The sequence below is a fragment of the Adiantum capillus-veneris genome, chromosome 2, assembly GCF_014529385.1.
Source record: "Adiantum capillus-veneris isolate H3 chromosome 2, ASM1452938v2, whole genome shotgun sequence".
In the NCBI taxonomy this organism is placed as follows: Eukaryota; Viridiplantae; Streptophyta; class Polypodiopsida; order Polypodiales; family Pteridaceae; genus Adiantum; species Adiantum capillus-veneris.
Window position 1 is genome coordinate 9,603,084 of NC_140932.1, and position 18,023 is coordinate 9,621,106.

The 18,023-nt window shown below is 44.1% G+C and overlaps 1 protein-coding gene across 2 annotated transcripts in view; it reads right to left on the reverse strand.

Annotated features, from left to right (window-relative positions):
• Positions 1–201: 201 nt before the first annotated feature.
• The window catches only part of LOC147462357 (uncharacterized), a 121,598-nt gene continuing 103,776 nt past the window's right edge, over positions 202–18,023 (reverse strand). For both annotated transcript variants that reach the window (XM_086483675.1, XM_086483680.1), the window contains exons 11-14: positions 2,768–2,858; positions 2,595–2,683; positions 1,281–1,465; positions 202–605 (exon numbers count right to left, since the gene is read on the reverse strand). In XM_086483675.1, the coding sequence (XP_086339801.1) occupies positions 515–605; positions 1,281–1,465; positions 2,595–2,683; positions 2,768–2,858 (456 nt within the window). In that variant the 3' untranslated portion in view covers positions 202–514. The remainder of the gene's footprint in view (positions 606–1,280; positions 1,466–2,594; positions 2,684–2,767; positions 2,859–18,023) is intronic.

Genomic DNA, 18,023 nt, shown 5'->3' on the forward strand with positions numbered 1-18,023 from the left:
TCAATTTTGTTTCATTTGTCTTTCCGATAGACGGATGACATACACACAATGTACATTTGATTTGTCTCATGGGCCGATTTCGGCCTGACATAGACGTTAAAAATCTTTCTTTCTTTCTTTCTTTCTCTCTCTCTCTCTCTCAGACTTGTAAAGACTCTGCCCAGCCGGACTGCCGCAAGCTGTACTTGAAAAGAATGCAAATGTTGCATCACAAGAGATACATTGTTGATACCAACAATAAATGCCATCAATGTAATTGTGTGACAGGTTCTCCTGTCAATTTGGTTTATGTACCTCCCATAAGAATGAGTATAACATGAATTACATTTGGTAATTGGGAGGAAAAGGGATTAGATTCATTTCCATTAGCGCTGCTGTGATTATTGTAGACGATCCAGTTTACAAAGAGAAGATGGTTACAATGGAAATGAATTCCACCAACCTATGGCAACCTCTTATATCACAAAGAATTTACTTTGAGGTCCTTTTGGGAATGTACACAGCCAAAAAAGCTTTAGTCTCCCTTCTCCTCTTGCTGTCGGATTTTTTCAGCAATCATCGCAGCATGTTCCTCCAAGTAAGGTCTGCTAATCATCTCTGTCAATCTGCAGGAAGTAATCAATTCAGTGCTTTAAGTCAGGAAAGGTTAGTGCTTGTGCATACAAGTGCAAGCAACATTTTCCCTATAATGTGCACAGCACACACAGAAGAAGAGGAGAAATCTATCTAACGAGTCTTGAACTCAAGGCCTGTTACTCAAGAAGGAAGCAGGATAGGGTGATAGAAAGGTTATTCTGGTTTCCTCTTCTTATTCACACACACACACACACACTTTTTTGTAAATCAGCTTGATTAATTAACAAGTGGGAAACCTCAAGGCGAGGAAAACACACACACACACACACACACACACACACACACACACACACACACACACACACACACACACACACACACACACACACACACATGAGGAGAGAGATTTTAAAATCGTAGGAGCAATTCCAAGAGAACTCAAAGATCTATCCGATAAGTCTTGAACTCAAGGCCTGTTACTCAAGAGGGCAATGGGATAACCAATCTACCACACTTGGCGGGGGGACCCGGGATGGTGGGGGGGGTAGTTTCTGTGAGTGTGAAAGAGAGAAAGAAGAAACAAAAAAAGATCTTTTTACGTCTATTAGAGGCCGAAGTAGACTAGAGAGAGAGAGAGAGAGAGAGAGAGAGAGAGAGAGAGAGAGAGAGAGAGAGAGAGAGAGAGAGAGAGAGAGAGAGAGAACCTGCTTATAGTACGCTCCTTAGCAAATCCTAGCTCATTGTCTACACATAGGTCAGCATCATCGTTTCGAACTGCTCGTGAATCTCGTGGCTTGGGTGCATCAGCAATAGTGACACAGCGTTTGAAAAGACCAACAGGTTCATCTTCTGCTGAGCAAAGTAGCCTAGCCCTATTCTCATACATGACCTGCAAACAAGTTTCCTCACCAATCTTAACAAAGTAGAAATGCTGCCCAGAAATGCAGACAGCGGCTCCGCCACAATTATAGATCTGATCAAAAAATTCTGATAAATCTAGTCACAATAAATTGCAATAATGCTTTTATGCTTGAATATATCAAGCCTTCGACTTCATGAAGAAAACCCAAGTTTATTTAGAGAAATCATCCACATAATGTGTGTGTTCTCCAAATGAGGGTGTGTCGGGCTGACTTAAACACATCTGCATGGATCAAATCAATCATCCATCAAGTTTTGTACCATGTAGATGCAAACAGATCTTGATGTGGACCATCTTCAGAAGTCGCGGTTTCAAAGGTTAGGATTGAGTTACTAATCTTATGATTAAAGCTTATCACCAATGGAGGTTTCAATTAGATTAAGAATTTGAAGAAATAGCAAGCACTTCCTTCAATTATTTTCCACTTGTATTGAAGATTTTTTGTCGAAGTTCTATATATAACCCTTAGCGCTATGTACGTACAAAAGTTCTCAAGTACAAATATCCCTTGAAGTTTTGCCCCTATTTTTTGTAAAATGGAGAACACAAATACCACAGAAATAACATTTCTACCTGCTCACTAAAGCAATCTATAGATGTCATCTAAGAGAAAGCTTGAGGCTTAAGGTCGAGGGATTACCCTTGATGCCGGGAATTTCTTCACTTGCAACATGAGCAAGAATCAATATATTTTGCCTTAGAAACTCAGTTATTTTAGCCACTAAAAGTCTATTCAGTGCATGCATGGTGACACAAACAGATAAAAAGCCAAGCTTTCTCCATTTTGTACTTTCACGTTCCAGTCATTCTGTCAATTGCTTTTATGTTCATGCCTCTATACTCTGATTAACCACCAGTAGTCTTCTTATTAACAAAAAATTTCGCTTCAACCTGTAACGTACCCCTTCATGACCAGTCTTAAGAATAAATGGCGTCTTAAGCCTCCCTGTAACAATTAGTAATCTTGACAGACTTCACCTTCTTCTTCTCAACCAACAAAAAATGAAAAAGTGCCCCACCCACAACACAACACGAAAAACAATCACGTCAATCAGCTAACAAACGAAGCTTAATTACCAGATAACCAGAAGCTTACATCAATTAGTGTCACAAACCGATATGCTGCAACACGGTTATGTGATCCAAAGCTAGGTATGCCTTCCAGCGCTAGGGTATGGAATTTGTCTGTATATCATTGCAAAATCACTGTTCAGCATTCGAGGATTTCAACTGAGACATTTAAAGTCATGACACACCACAGATACTTACTAAAAAGCCCAATATAATCAGCTGCACCAAGAGGCATCTCACAAAGTTCGTGAAACTGAAAGTAGGCACAGCCATTAGCAGCAAAGGGCACCTGAAACATAAAACCGAAACCCTGTCAATAATGAAGGAAGCAATTCCTAGTATCGATAGCAAATCCCCTTGCTCTCATTCATATAGGCACAAGCTGAGAACCTGAAGCCTCAACATTATATCCTCACATGACATGGACACAACTCACAACCTGAATTTATTCTTCACGTTGATGGAACAAAAGACGCCGTGTGCACACTCACACACCCAGACAACTTAACACACCACAAGGAATTTGCTTAAATTAAAAGCCACACACCACCACTCAAGAGCTCAATAAAAACACTACCCACAAGCTCGATTCAAACTCCAAACGCCTCGACCTACAAGCCCTTGCCTGCCCTTGCTTCGACCAGCATTATTTACATTCTAGAAAGCTCAAACACATTCTCTAGAGCCAAAATAGCCACCTAGAACCATATCCAAAGCCCCGATACCTTACCCGGGCATGTATATGTGTCCGACTGCTAGCACGCGAACTTGCCTATTCACAATGTGTACACGTTGCATCTTTTACGAACTTGAAACCACTTTGCAAAGCTCCCAAATGCATATATTTACATATTTTTGTACATATGACCATGCATATAAATGCTACTTTGTGCACGCCAAAAGCGGTCTATCATCATTGCCCACCCTCTAGGTAGAGCATTTATGCTCAACCAAGAGACTATTTGCATCTGGAACCACATCCCTCGCAAAATATTTCTTCAATCTATAACCATTTATCCTGTAGCGCAAACATCCACCAGACAATTTTTCCAACTCATATGTGCCATTAGAAAATACATGCTTCTGAAACCGGCCCGTGGTGGGGCGGTAGGCGTTGGCTTTCACCCGAAATTCTTTACTTTAGACACACACACAAAGCATTTTGCAAAGGGAACCTGCGACGGGAATTAACACTTAGACACACACGGCTCGGAAGCTAGAATGCTCCAAGCAGACGTCCACAACCTGTAGGCCCCAAAATTGGCGCCCCTTTCTGTATTTCTTTATTCTTCGAGAGGGTAAATTACAAAGTAAGGTCCTGGGAATCCTTTACCTGTATCCAGCTAGATACCACTTGATTTGGCCAAATTTCGGCAGCATAACAACCCCAAAACTTGTGCGAAACCAATTCCCCTGCTGAAACTCACTTCCACTGGCATAAACCCTCTGATTCTTGCCAAAAAACAGTAAATTCAGCACGCTGTATTTACTGATTTTTGCCCTGTTTTCAGCCCCAAACAATCCCCTAACTGTCCTCTGCCAGTGGGGCACTATTCCCAATGGTTCTGGCTTCCGTATGGCTGAAAAACAGTCAATTTACAGCGCATACACAACGCTGAAAACGCACCTGTACGGTGAGGTTATGACCCTCACCGGTGCCTGCTTTGGAGTAGCAGTCAGCTACCCCTGTTCCTGCTCAAGGAGGCTCTTGCCTCAACACAAAAGCATGAACCCACACAACTGTACATCAGTCAAATGAAGAGCCCTCTTGTGGGGCATCACATAACTGCACGTAGGGGAGAGAGAGAGCAATGTGTAGCATGCACGGCATCACTCCTAGCACCAAACTGTACATGGGAGGGAAAGAAAGCACTCCATAGCTCTTAACCTGTACAGGTTCTCAATGAAGCATCCTCCCAACATAAATCGAGCGCCCCCTCTTCTGCCCTTGACCTGTGATGCATCTGTGAATAAATAGATGCAAAAAGGGGAAGATTTCCATGGCTACCAAAACCTGCGTATCGCTGAAAATGCAGCAAAACAGCCCTGCAAACACGCATTTGATGCCTTCCAATGCTGAAAATGAGCTCCTTGGACCTAGGTAAGTCATGGGAAGCTAAAAAATGGAGAGATATGGCTGAAAATCATAGTTAACAGCCTCCAAAACTGTTCCAAAGAGTCAGTTACGAGTTCTGTTGTCCCAAACTTGGTAAATGGTGCATTAGTTGACTTTGCAGCAGAGTAATAAAATGTTCCCCTGGTCATACCGAAGGTAATGACGCAAACACATTTCACGGCCCAAAATAGCAGTTCCCTAAGTTTTAGAAGATGTTTCCGTTGGGCTCCCACTGGTCTTCTGACCATCTATCCTCATTGGGACCGCATCCAAAAGTGCAATGTGGCCCAACTGTCGGATACTTTCTGTTGTAGATTCCACCTTGACTTTATGCCTTTATTGAGTTAACTTCCTAGTATCCACCAACTTGCTAAGTGCGACGGGGGGACCTACATGATCTTGAACTGAGCCTAGACATCCTTTTACTTTACGAGTTCCAGTGCCGACCAACTTTCCGCTGCGGGTGAAACTGCCGTTCACATTGGCCATACAATGTCCGACCATTTGCAACTTCAAAAAGAGGGTCTCAAAAATTAAACAAAAATCATTGGAAAGAAATCAACAACTAAGGTTAGCAGTTGCCACGTCCTCGTGACATGCTTCACTCTGTAGGGACCCAACCATTTGTCCCTCAACTTCTTTTGAAAAGTAAAATCCAAGCGAGAATCATACTTCATCACCAGATCTCTCTCTTTGATCTCTTTCTCTGGCAGCCTCTTATTTATTTTCTCCATCCTTGCCTTTGCTTGTTGAAGATAATAGTCACTGGCTTTCTCTCTATTCATTCGCAACAACTCTAGAGAAAGAATTCTTTCTTGCAGCTTGTCATTATGCTCACCTTGCATTCTGCACAACAACTTCAAGGCATCCAACTGCACTTGTATGGACATAAGAGCTTCCTTCCATAAACAAGCTCATATGGTGTAAACTGTGTTGACGCTCTATACGTAGTTCTATAAACCCACAAACACTTTTCCAAGTCTAAGTCCCACTCTTTAGGATGCTCTCTAGCATACTTTGATAGCATCTTCACAATTTGACCATTGCAGTTCTCAACCAACCCATTGCATTGTGGGTAGTAAGGAGAAGAATGCCTATGCTGAATTTTCAATTTCTCCATGAGAGCAGCAACAAGTTTTCCCCTAAAAACCCTGGTCCACGATCAGAAATGATAACCATAGGAGCTCCGAACCTGCAACACACCTGTTCATATAAAAAAGAGGCTACTCTTCCTACTATTACATCTTTTACTGCTCTTGCCTCCACCCATTTTGTCAAATAGTCCACAACCACTAGGATATACCTTTTGCCATTGTTGGTCTTTGGCATTGGACCTACAGCATCTACTCCCCATTTTGCAAATGCATCAAAAGACATTATAGCTTTTTGAGGCTCAGCCAAAAGCTTCCGATTTGCAAACACTTGGCATTCATGGCATCACTTGCACCAAAAATAAGCATCTCTCATCATAGAGGGCCAACGGTAACCTGCTCTCAAAACACGAAAGACAACCTGATCCTTGCCTTCATGGTCTGTTTCTTCATGGCAGTGCTCCAAAATCAAGCCTATCTCTTCTTTGTACGGCACTTTTCTCAAAATGCTATCCTTGCCATAAAGCATGAGATCCTCACCTACCAATGTGTAGTTTCTTGCTTTTGCAACTATTCTCTTATGCCGAACCTTTGACATGCCCTCTGGACATTGCCCTTTACCAAGAAATACTTCTACATCTTGCAATGATTCCCTTCCTGCATACAAGGCTTCCTTGACCTTTAAAGGAGCTACCAAGGCATCCAACTTGTCTCTAGCCAACTCATCAGCTTCTTTATTCTACTCACGAGGAACATGCTTAAACTGTATCTTCTCAAACTCATGCAAAAGCTTCTTGATGCCATAGAACCACTTCTTCAAATTGTCTTTCTTAACATTTCACAAACCAAGCAACTGATTCATGACTAGCAATACATCTCCTTTTGCAATGACCCTCTTCAATCCAAACTCAACACACTGCTTCAACCCGAGGAAAAGCGTGAGATACTCAGCCTCCTTGTTACTTTCAGCTTCATCAAGATCGTAAGCTCTAGAAAAGATTACATCGCCTTTTGGGTTCTTAATGACTACCCCGCCACTTGCCTTTTGAAGAACTTTCCTATATGCACCATCAAACATCATTGTATACGCATCTGTAATATCTACTTCTTCTTCATGATCATCCTTGTCAACCCTTGGGTAAGATGGAAGCTCCCCCCCTTATGTACCACTATGTCTGCCAAGTGAGCTTTAACAGAATGATCCATTTTAAACTCAAACTCATACTCTTGAAGCTCCAAAGTCCACTTTAAGATGCGCTTGCTAGGCTTCAAATGTTGTACTGCATCTAGCAAAAGATTCGATGTGGTGAGCACATAGAACTTTTGGGGCAACAGATAGGTTTTGAACCTTCGACAAGCAAGAACCAAGGCGAATACCCACTGTTCCATTTCCATGTAGGAGAACTCGCTTACATTCTTCATCTTGCTCTCAAAATAAACTAGCTTGAAGTTCCTTCCTTGCTTTTGTAAGAGAACCGACCCAAAAGCTACTGACCCCACACTAATATATATATATAGAAAATCGATTGCAAGTCGGGAGGACTCACTGTTGGTAAAGCACACAATACCTCCTTGATACCATCAAAAGCCTGTTGCATGTCTTCATTCCACTCAAACCCTTGAACTCTTTGACTCAATTTCTGGAGAGGATACACATACTGACATAGCATCCAAAAAAAACGTGACAAGTACATGAGCTTATGCACAAATGATGCCAAATCCGGTGTTGCTGGGCGGATCCATAAGCAATAAAGCCTTAACTTTTTCTGGGCCAGCTTCTATTCCATTTTGGAAAACCACATGTCCTGGCAATGGACTCTGGCATGAGCAAATTTACGGATTGAGTTGCCCACCCTCTTGTTGAAGCCTTTCAAAACTCAACCTCAGCTTCTCCAAATGTGTGACCCTGGAGCTATAACACCCAATGTCATGCATGAAAACACGAATGAACTTACCCAAGTAGGGACCAAACACCCTATTTATCCATCCTTGGAAGGTAGCATATGCATTAACCAGCCCAAGCAAACCCAAGGAGTAATGAAGGTCGTCTTCAATCGCTATCAAGATCTGAAAGTAGCTAGAAAATCCATCCATGATTGAGTAACGTTCATGACCTGCAACCTGATTGAGGATTTCATCTAGGAAGCGTAGTGGATAATGATTTCTTTTTGTGGAAGCATTCAAAGGTTTGAAATCAACACATATCCTAAATCTTCCATTCTTCTTGGACATAATAACAACTCGAGAGACCCATTCGGACTCCTCCACTCGAAAGATGAAATCTGCTTCCAAAAGCTTCGTCACCTCTTCATGAAGTGCCTTCTCATGAATGACCCCCAACCTCCTAAGCTTTTGGACCTTTGGCTTGGCACCTTCTTTTAGATTGATTTTATGCTTGACTCCTTTAGCTCCTTGCAACTCTGTATATTCAGTGGCGAATAGCTTTGGAAACTCTGTGAACATGTCTTCATACTCCTTTTTTTCTTTCTCTGTCAGATCCTCTCCTAGCATGCTCCTTGCGTTCACTTTGGCAAGCTCTACAACTGCTTTGGACTATCCTTCTCCTCCTTGACCTTTGCATCATGCACCAATGCTTCCTTTTCAACACTTATCCCAAAAAGATCTCGACATAATTGCATCAAGCCTTCCTCTACACTTTCTTCTGACGATGTAGACGAAGCATCACTATCGTATGACGTGGTTTCTGTCGAATCCGTATCTTGTATCTCCACTACGGGCTGTGTACGGCTCTCGTGTGTCTTCATGTTGTAGACAATGGTCCTTCCTTTCTCTTTGTCGGGGATGGTGATCAAGCCCGTGCCGCAATCCTGCTTAGCACCAAGGGTTATAAGCCATGGCCTCCCTAAAATGATCGGATAAGCAGTCTCACCCGCTTGCATCACGTAGCAATCAACCAAGCACTCAATCCCCAAGACTTTTATCTTCACATCTTCAGCTATTCCAAGACACCTTGCCTTTTTGTGGTTGGCCATCCTTATACGGATCGAAGCATTCACTGACATCTTAACGCTTGCTTCCTTCATGATAGCCTCGGTCATGACACACACCTGGGCACCACCATCCACATATGCTTGCACTTCCGTCTTCTTTCCCACCATAGCTTGAACTATTGGCACCATATCCACTGGGTGACCAACCCTCAAAGATGACACCATGCTTTGATGCTTGTCCTTCTTGGAAGAAAGCCGCGTACTCACACACTTGGTCCACTGCCTCCTCAATTTAGCATTCAAAGCCACCAACTGACCAAAAGATATATTTGCCTTTTGATTTCGTATGTCGTCGACAATATCATAGTCTTCAACACCTTGGCCAAGGAGGTAGTCCTTTGGACAAATTTTTCTTCTTCGCCGCCTCTTGCTACTTTCTGGTTTGTCTTCTACCTTAGTCTTTCCTTTCCTTGCTCTTGTTTCCCTCTCTTCTTCTGTCTCTTTCTCCCTATCATGCCTAGCTCTCTTATTGGCCAAAACATCCACATCTTGATGCTCATGGGTAATGATGTTAATAGCTCTACCTTCTCCATTTCCAGGCAATGGTTGTGGTTGTTGTTGCGGCGGTGGTGCTTCTAGTGCCCACTCTTGACGATTTTCTTCTATTCTCCCTCGACCACGTCCATATAAGGGGTATATCCCTCCTCTCTCTCTTGGTGGTTCAGGACAATCAGGGACATAGTGACCCTCTTCATCACAATTGTAGCATCTACCTTGTAGCCTTCGTCCCCTACCTCTGCCAGTTGGCCGCTCTTCTCTTTGGTTCCTATTCATTATGTTAATTCTTAATTCTTGCAACTGACCGGCAAGATCATGCAAAACCCGGGCCGTAACGGGATCTAGACCTTGAACCACTCGCTCCACTCTATCATCCGTTGCCAGAGGGACCATTGGTTGCACCACAGCTGGCTCAGTGTGTGTCATGCCTTGCTCCCACCTTCTCTTGATCTTCTTGCTCTTGGCCTCGGCAATTTCCACAGCTCTTTCGAATGTAGCAGGCTCATCTTGATCAACCTTCTCCCTTACACTTGGATGGAGACAATCCATAAACTGACACACTTTAAAGAAATCCCCTGGAGGTACTTGGGATGTCGCCTCTAATTGAATCCAAAGTCCTTTAAAGTGTTGCAAAAACTCTTTAAAGTTAGCATGAACATCTTGCTACAAACCTCTCAATTTTGTCGTCGCTTCTGTTGCAGTTAGTTTCTTCCCAAACCTGTCAAAAATTGCCAGCTTCACCTGCTCCCATGTTTGCTTTTTGTCTTCCTCTAATCCTTCAAACCACTCCCGAGCTCCTTTGAGCGCAAGAGTAAACACATGAAGCTTTGCTTCGTCATTCACAATGTGCATACCAAACGTATGCCACTCGAAGTCCGCAATCTAGTCCTTCACATCCTCCTTCCCTGTGAACACTGGCCGACTATAAGCCATCTCTTCAGAGTCGCTTCTCCCTTGCGTAACTCCACAAAAGTTGAAGTCTTGCACCTCAACCAAACCACCACTTTTCTTCAATGAAGCTCGAACTTCACAGCAAAACCGCTTCAATTGAGTGCACAACCGGCAAATTTCCGCTCCCCAACGGGATCGCCAAAGGATGATGGAGCAAAAGATGCCGTGCGCACACTCACACACCCAGACAACTCAACACACCACAAGGAATTTGCTTAAATTAAAACCCACACACACCACCACTCAAGAGCTTAATAAAAACACTCGATTCAAACTCCAAACGCCTCGACCTACAAGCCCTTGCCTGCCCGCAGACACTACAAGGTGAGTCGAGTTCATCAACACTTGAAATCACACTTGATGGTGACCAAAATATACAAGACAAACCATCAAAATATCAAAAACTCCAGCCACAAAAGGCCTCTCTTAAACCATTCCAAAAGCTCCACCAAACTCCACTCTGTTGGACTCTTTGGAGTAGCGCCAACCCTAATGACGCCGATACAGGGTCCCATAGTCTTGCAAAAAGCCGCACCTTCTTCCCTCAATTCATCACGCACACACATCCATGGAAACCTCAGAACTTCCATAGACTCTCCCAAGTGCAAAATTGAAGAGAGAAAGCTCTCATTCACTCCTCCACACACTCGAAAACACGACGCGAACGGGACGGGACTGCACCAGACCACCTGTAGGAACCCTGCTTCCTTCCCCACACAGAGAGGTGAAAGTGCCAAGAATTGGCTTCCAAAATGCTCCTTTAGCTCAAGCACTCACGGCAGCGTCACTGATGTGGAAAATTGAAGCCTTTTCACACCATCTTTAGTCATTTTTTGACCTTTTCTGACCCACTTTTGGCCAGTTTTCACCCCGGCGGGCATTTTTCGTGGGAAAAACCCCAAACGGACTCCAAAATTCACCAAATTTTGTACGCTTGATCCTTGATACCCAAAGCACTTTGCCACATCGCCACATTCTATTTTTGACCACTTCCAGGGTGGTGCACGCATCACCGCAGATCAGGCACCGTAAATAGACAGTTACTGCATGTCCCAAACTTGTCGAGCGGGATGAGAGTACCCATACTTGTTGCTTGCATTATTTACATTCTAGAAAGCTCAAACACATTCTCTAGAGCCAAAATAAGCCACTTGGAACCATATCCAAGGCCCCGATACCTTACCCGGGTATGTACATGTGTCCGACTGCTAGCACGCGAACCTACCTATTCACAATGTGTAAACGTTGCATCTTTTTCGAACTTGAAACCACTTTGCAAAGCTCCCAAATACATATATTTACATATTTTTGTACATATGACCATGTATATAAACGCTACTTTGTACACGCCAAAAGCGGTCTATCAACGTGTCCGGAGGTATCTTCTATCTTGTCTCATTGATCCATTATGATTTTGTATTGTCATCTTAAATCTCTAATGGGCCACGCAAAGTCATGTGGAACTGCGGTCAGCTATGATCACTCCACTGTCACTCTTGCGTGAAGGATTATTGGGATATGCTCTTTTTTGTGCACCTCTTGTACGGGAGTCAAATCTTCACTCTTTTTTGTTTCTGCTTCTTTCAACATCTTCCTATGGTCAGAAGGCCCTCTTTTTCTTCATGTCTTGAAACTTTAGAATCAAAACCTGTCCTTGATTCTCCACATTCTTACCTACGTGCCATGCATCCATAACGGGCACGTCTGTTGCCCCATTTTATTGCTCAATGATTTTGCTTCCTCAAGTGGAGCGCTCTTCTCCACCCACCCCTTTGCTTTGTCTTTGCTGCTTGCGCATGAGTGTTTTGCATGTGCTTTTTGTGGGGGGGGGGGGGGGGGGGGGGGGGGGGTTGTTGTTGTTTCTATGGACAAATATATGTACTCCAAAATCTTGTGGTGGCCTAAATATTTTACATTTATGCTCTCATGTTCTTGCTAGGAAGGCCACGTTGTTGTTAGTTTTAGTGGAGCAAAAGCAGCCATGGACCCTGATGTTTGCTTATTTATGCTCTCATGCGGTTGCTACACCCGCATTTGGTCATTGGCAACCTTCATAATGAGATGTGGTTTTTGGAAAACTTGAAGCTACAATTCCAGAAAGGCATATTTTCTCTCCCAAAAAGGCATTACTTTGATATCCGATGCGGTTGACACTAATGGGAGTGTGCTTTCATTTCGACAGGCGGCTACTACTTTTGGTCTTGGTATGCATTATAGACACACATGGCAGATTATTCGAGATCTTGTTGTTTCTAAATCTCCTATTTCGTCACTTTCTGTCAAGGATCATCTCTCTGATTGGCATTATGATGGTTCTCCTATGCATTCCTTATGTGCCACGAAGGTATATTGCTATTTGCAATCATCCTCTTGGATAGCCAATCATTGCAATATGGTATGGAATATGAGTAAATGTACTGCTTGGTGGCACAATAAGGTCATGACCATTTGGCATGCTAAACTTCCCCTAACAAAGGGATTGTTCATGTGAAGATGTCTCGTTGAAGTTCTCCTAACAGGCAATTTTCTTCATACCCAAAGAGTTGCTTCTTCACGATGCATTTGTTGCATTGCAAGGTGTCAGATGCAGCAGAAGTTTTTAAGGATTTAGCTCATATCTAGTACTCCGCACAAACACAAGGTTACTTCACTTCTCTTGAAAAGAAATGAACTGAACTGAATGAAAGAGAGATACAAAGAGAGGGAAGAGAGAGACGATACGGTATGTCAGGTCCCAACCACCCTCGAGGGCTCCCTTGCTCTATTGCCAGAGCAAGTACTTGCTTTATTACTTGCACAAAATGTTGATACAATGATCTTGAATGTTGAGATGCTGAATTACTAATGGATACTTGATGTTATTGATGCTGGGTATTGACAAGGTGCTGATGGGTACTTATTGAAGGTGCTTGATACTGCGAGGCTAAGGACTTGGTGCTTGGTACCGTGGGTACTGTTGGTGCTTGGTACTGTGGGTACTGTTGGTGCTTGGTATTGTGGGTACTTGGGTGCTAAGGACACAGAAGTCCTGATGGTCCCTACGCTACGCTAGGCAGGAGCCAAGCCAAAACGCAAGGGGTGCTAGATGCTGGGGTACTGCGTCGATGACGACGACGACAAGGGGTACTTGTACATCGGTGTTGTTGAGGTACTAATGGGTACTGCTGGAGATACTTGGTACTATGACGACGACGAGGCTGTGGGCTGATCTACTATCGCTGGGGACGGCGAGGAGCTGAAAAATGAAATCACTGAACTTAGGTTGAAATTTGAACTTGCAGCAATGACGACGACGACGACGGTGATGGCAACGGCGACGCTTGGTAGAGGTGCTTGTACGGCAACGCTACGGCTGAATGCAAAGGCACTGATGATGCCAATGACGATGGGCTGAAAACGGTGAGGATCTGCTGACGATGGGGCTGAGATCGACGACGAGGGTGGGGTTGAATGCTGGCTAAAAAACACTCATGCAAGGCTGCAAAAACGTTGGTACTGCTTGTCCTTGAGAGGCTCTGCTTCTCTAATCCTCTGCCTTCTACCGGTGCCCAAAGGGTTTCTTTTATAGGTCCTTTAGCCATTTACTTTTAATAAATGTCATGTCAAAGTCACTTATTAATAAATGACTTAAGTGACTGTTCATATGCCTATATGCTTAAGTGACTTAACTGTGCAAGAGAGGGTGTGCAACTACGACCGGCCTAGACAGTGGACATGCACGTCTTGCTAGAGGCTCACATAAAGTGCCAGGCTAGGTCCTATGCTAGCCTACGACTGATGCTAGATTGTGGCAGAAGCTCGTCCACGTGGCACAAGTGCATTGCGCATGTGACATCCCCCCCTGTTAAAGGTGAGGCACAACTGCCACACTTCTATCTATACTACTGACGTTGAATGCTTCTGATGCTTGTGCATGCATAAACCAATGGGAACTCCTCCAAACTGGTTGATATTGCGGATGTAGGTTCTGCTGCGATGTAATTGCCCGACCATACGAGTTGCTAGGTAGCCTTACTACTATCGCAGAATACCAGCCTTGGCGCTGACTCTGCCTTGCGAGCAAATACTACCACTCGAATAGCCCTGTAGTGAAAACATTGCGGATGCAGATAAAAGGCAAGGGTGCTCGGAGATATTTCCAAGGGTTGCTTGTCGACGGAACTGCATGCACGCTACATGCGAATGTGAATGCAGAAGAGGGTTAGGGATCCTTTTTCCAACTCTTTCTATATCCGTATAGGAGGCAAGTAGATCTTGGTATTCAAGGTCTGGATTATTGTGTATCTGATGTCGATCTTCGTTCAAAGGCATAGCGATGAGGACGGGAGCGCACCCGATGCGCGTTGGACTAAAAGTGGGGGTGGCTACTAAGTCCGGAATCGGGGGACAAAGATTCTTCGATAAAAAAAAACAGAGAGAGGTTCTTTGGGTTCTTGGTGGTTCTTCCCTTAAGTTCGCGAAGCCGAAGCACACACACAGCTCTGATACCAATGCCACGTGCAGCGGAAGTGCTTTAAGGATTTAGCTCGGATCTAGTACTCCACACAAACACAAGGTTACTTTACTTCACTTGAAAAGAACTGAACTGAACTGAATGAAAGAGAGATACAGAGAGAGAGAGAAGAGAGTGACGACACGGCATGTCGGGTCCCAACCAAGCTCAAGGGACCCCTTGCTCTGTTGCCAGAGCAAGTACTTGCTTTATTCCTTGCACAAAATGCTAATACAACGATGTTACATGTTGAGATGCTGAAATGCTAATGGATACTTGATGTTACTGATGTTGGGTACTGACGACGTATTGATGGGTGCTTGTGGAGGTGCTTGATACTACGAGGCTAAGGACTGGGTACTACGGGTACTTGGTGCTTGGTACTACGGGTACTGCCGATGCTTGGTATTGCGGGTACTTGGGTATTGAAGGTACTTGGGTGCTAAGGACACGGAGGTCCTGATGATCCCTACGTTGAGCTAGGCAAGAGCCAAGCCAAAACGCAAGGGGTGCTAGAGGCTGGGGTACTGCGTAGATGACGACGACCACAAAGGGTACTTGTAAAGCAGTGTTACTGAGGTACTAATGGGTACTGCTGGAGATACTTGGTATCGTGACGATGATGACGAGGCTGTGGGCTGATCTGCTATCGCTGGGACAGCGATGAACTGAACTTGTTGCAATGACGACGAGGATGATGGCGATGGCGACAACGATGTTTAGTAAAGGTACTTGTACGGTGAGGATGATGCCGATGACAATGGACTCAATACGGCGAGGATCTGCTGACGATGGGGCTGAGATCGACAACGAGGGTGGGGCTGAATGTTGGCTGAAAAACGCTGATGCTGCTGGCTGAAAAACGCTCATGCAAGGCTGAAAAAATGCTGGTACTGTTGGTCCTTGAGAGGCTTTGCTTCTCTGATCCTCTGCCTTCTACTGGTGCCCAAAGGGTTTCTTTTATAGGTCCTTTAGCCATTTCCTTTTAATAAATGTCTTGTGAAAGTCAATTATCAATAAAGACTGTTTATATGCCTATATGCTCAAGTGACTTAACTGTGCAAGAGAGGGTGTGCAACTATGACCGGTCTGGACCTGAACACCTTGCTAGAGGCTCACAAGGTGCCAGGCTAGGTCCTACGCTAGACTGTAGCGGAAGCTTGTCCACGTGACGCAAGTGCAATGTTTTTATTTAGCTTGAGTTGTTTTGTAGATATGATCGTGGACGATTACTCTTCTTTCAAGAAGAGGATGTCACAAACTGCTGACGTGTCAAGCCACCGAAGACCCAGAGGGTTAGGACTCCCTGAGCGTAATTCTAGCCAACCTGCAGATCCCGGCCAAGGGCCTAGCAAAAGGAGAAGCAACAGAAGACTTTCCAACTTATGAAGTTTGGCCGAGTGGCTCAAATTGAAAAATGGGTTAGGATTAAAAATCCTAACCCTCATCAATTACAGGAACCGGCCGAGGGGCCTAAACCCAAAAATAAAGCAGATCACACACACTCAAAACACAAATTGCGCAAAAGCTGATGACGTGGCAGGCTGTATGAAAATCCGCGATTTGTGCTCGCTGTTGATGGCGTAGCAGCGCTATACGGATAGCCCGCTGGGCACTTGCTTTAGGACCATATGCTTTGAGAACCGCTGCTTTTCATGTAAACTGCTTTTGTGCAGGCCAAGGGCCTTTAAATACGCGTTGTAGGCTCTCTCTCTAGCATTCTACTGTGTGGAGAACCAGAGCAGTTGTACCTTGTTGAAGAAATATAAAGAAATACCGAAAGGGGTGCCATCGTGTGCAGTCTGGGAGTGGAACTCTGCCACTCCGTGTCTTGTGTGGATTCTCTCTATCTTTTTGTTCAGTTGCTTGAAGTGCTAAATGTCTCTCTCAGTTTGTTCTTTTCAGTTGGCAAGTGGTGCCCGTCCATTAATACTTTCTTTCCCACATGCTATGTGTAGTTTTGGTCTCGGCTTGGATTATAGGCCTTTATGGCACTTAATTCAAGAAACGTTATCTCCCTTTACGCTAGTGCCTCCTCTTCTTTCTACTGATAGATTGGTGTATTTTGGGTATTCCTCTTATGCAGATCTCAGCTAAGCATCTCTATCAAAAGTTGCACCCTAATCCTTGGATTGTTGAAATTGCAATGCATTATGGAACATCGATAAACCCACATGTTGGTGGCAGAAACGGCTTCAACCTGTTTGGAAAAGTAGTTTTCCTGTGAAAGAGAGACTATTTTTGTGGAAATGCTTTGTAAGGGTCCTACCTCTTGGATGTTACCTGGAATCTCATCACATTACATCGACTCGATGTGTGCGTTGTTCTCGTAGTGTTAAAACTCTTGCTCATATGCTTTGGTATACTAGGGATTTTGTTTGCCAAGTTACTCGATCCCTGAGATAGCGTTTTCCCTCGCAACAATTTGGAAAACATTTTTGGCTGTTTGAAGTGCCTCCTGCTCCTCTAAAATCTCATAAGATCTTCTTCTCTTGGGTGCACTTTTGGTTACTTTGGGGTATTTGGAACTTCAGAAATCAGTTGATGTTTCGCCAACCTCCAAATATCTTTGCTGCATTCAAGGTCTCTTTGAGACAAACATTACAATTCTGCTTTGACAGTGGTGACTTATCTCTGGACACTTTCAAGCTCTTCTTCATCTGTTTCTAGAGATTTGTTTAGGCTTGCATCCTTTTGATGCATAGCTCTCTTCGCTTATATACTCTTTTCTTTGTGGTGGGTTTTCCTCTACCTGAGGTTTCCCACAAATAAATATCAATTTACAAAAAAAAAAAGTGTGTGTGGTGGTTTTGGTGCATGTTTGCTTGTATGTGGGGTGTGTGAAAGCTTGCATGTTCTGCTTGTTTGCTACATGTTGTTTCTGATTGTTTCTTGATTAATGGGTTTAACAGATGGTGGGGAGGCATAGTGATTGGTTATAGCCTAATCTGCACTCCTTTTTGTTGATGTTACGTAGGTTGAAGAGCATCATAGCCCTGTTGATTGTTTCCAAGGATGGCTTGAGCCCCCCTCCCCCCCCCCACTCCCCGAGTTTGATGTTGAGTGGATGTGTGGTGGTGATGCTTCCTCCGCTAGTGTGCATCGTTTGGCCCTGGAGATCCGGAATTTTAAATGGAGATACTTTGGAGGAGTTTTTGGCCTCTTCGTCACAAGTTCGGGTGGCCTGTTTTTGCTTTAGCTCTCTGCTACAATCCTCCTCCCCTCCTCTGTCCCCAGCCTATGATGTATCACCCAATTTTTGTCATGCTGTATCACTGGCAGGTTTTTTCCTTCG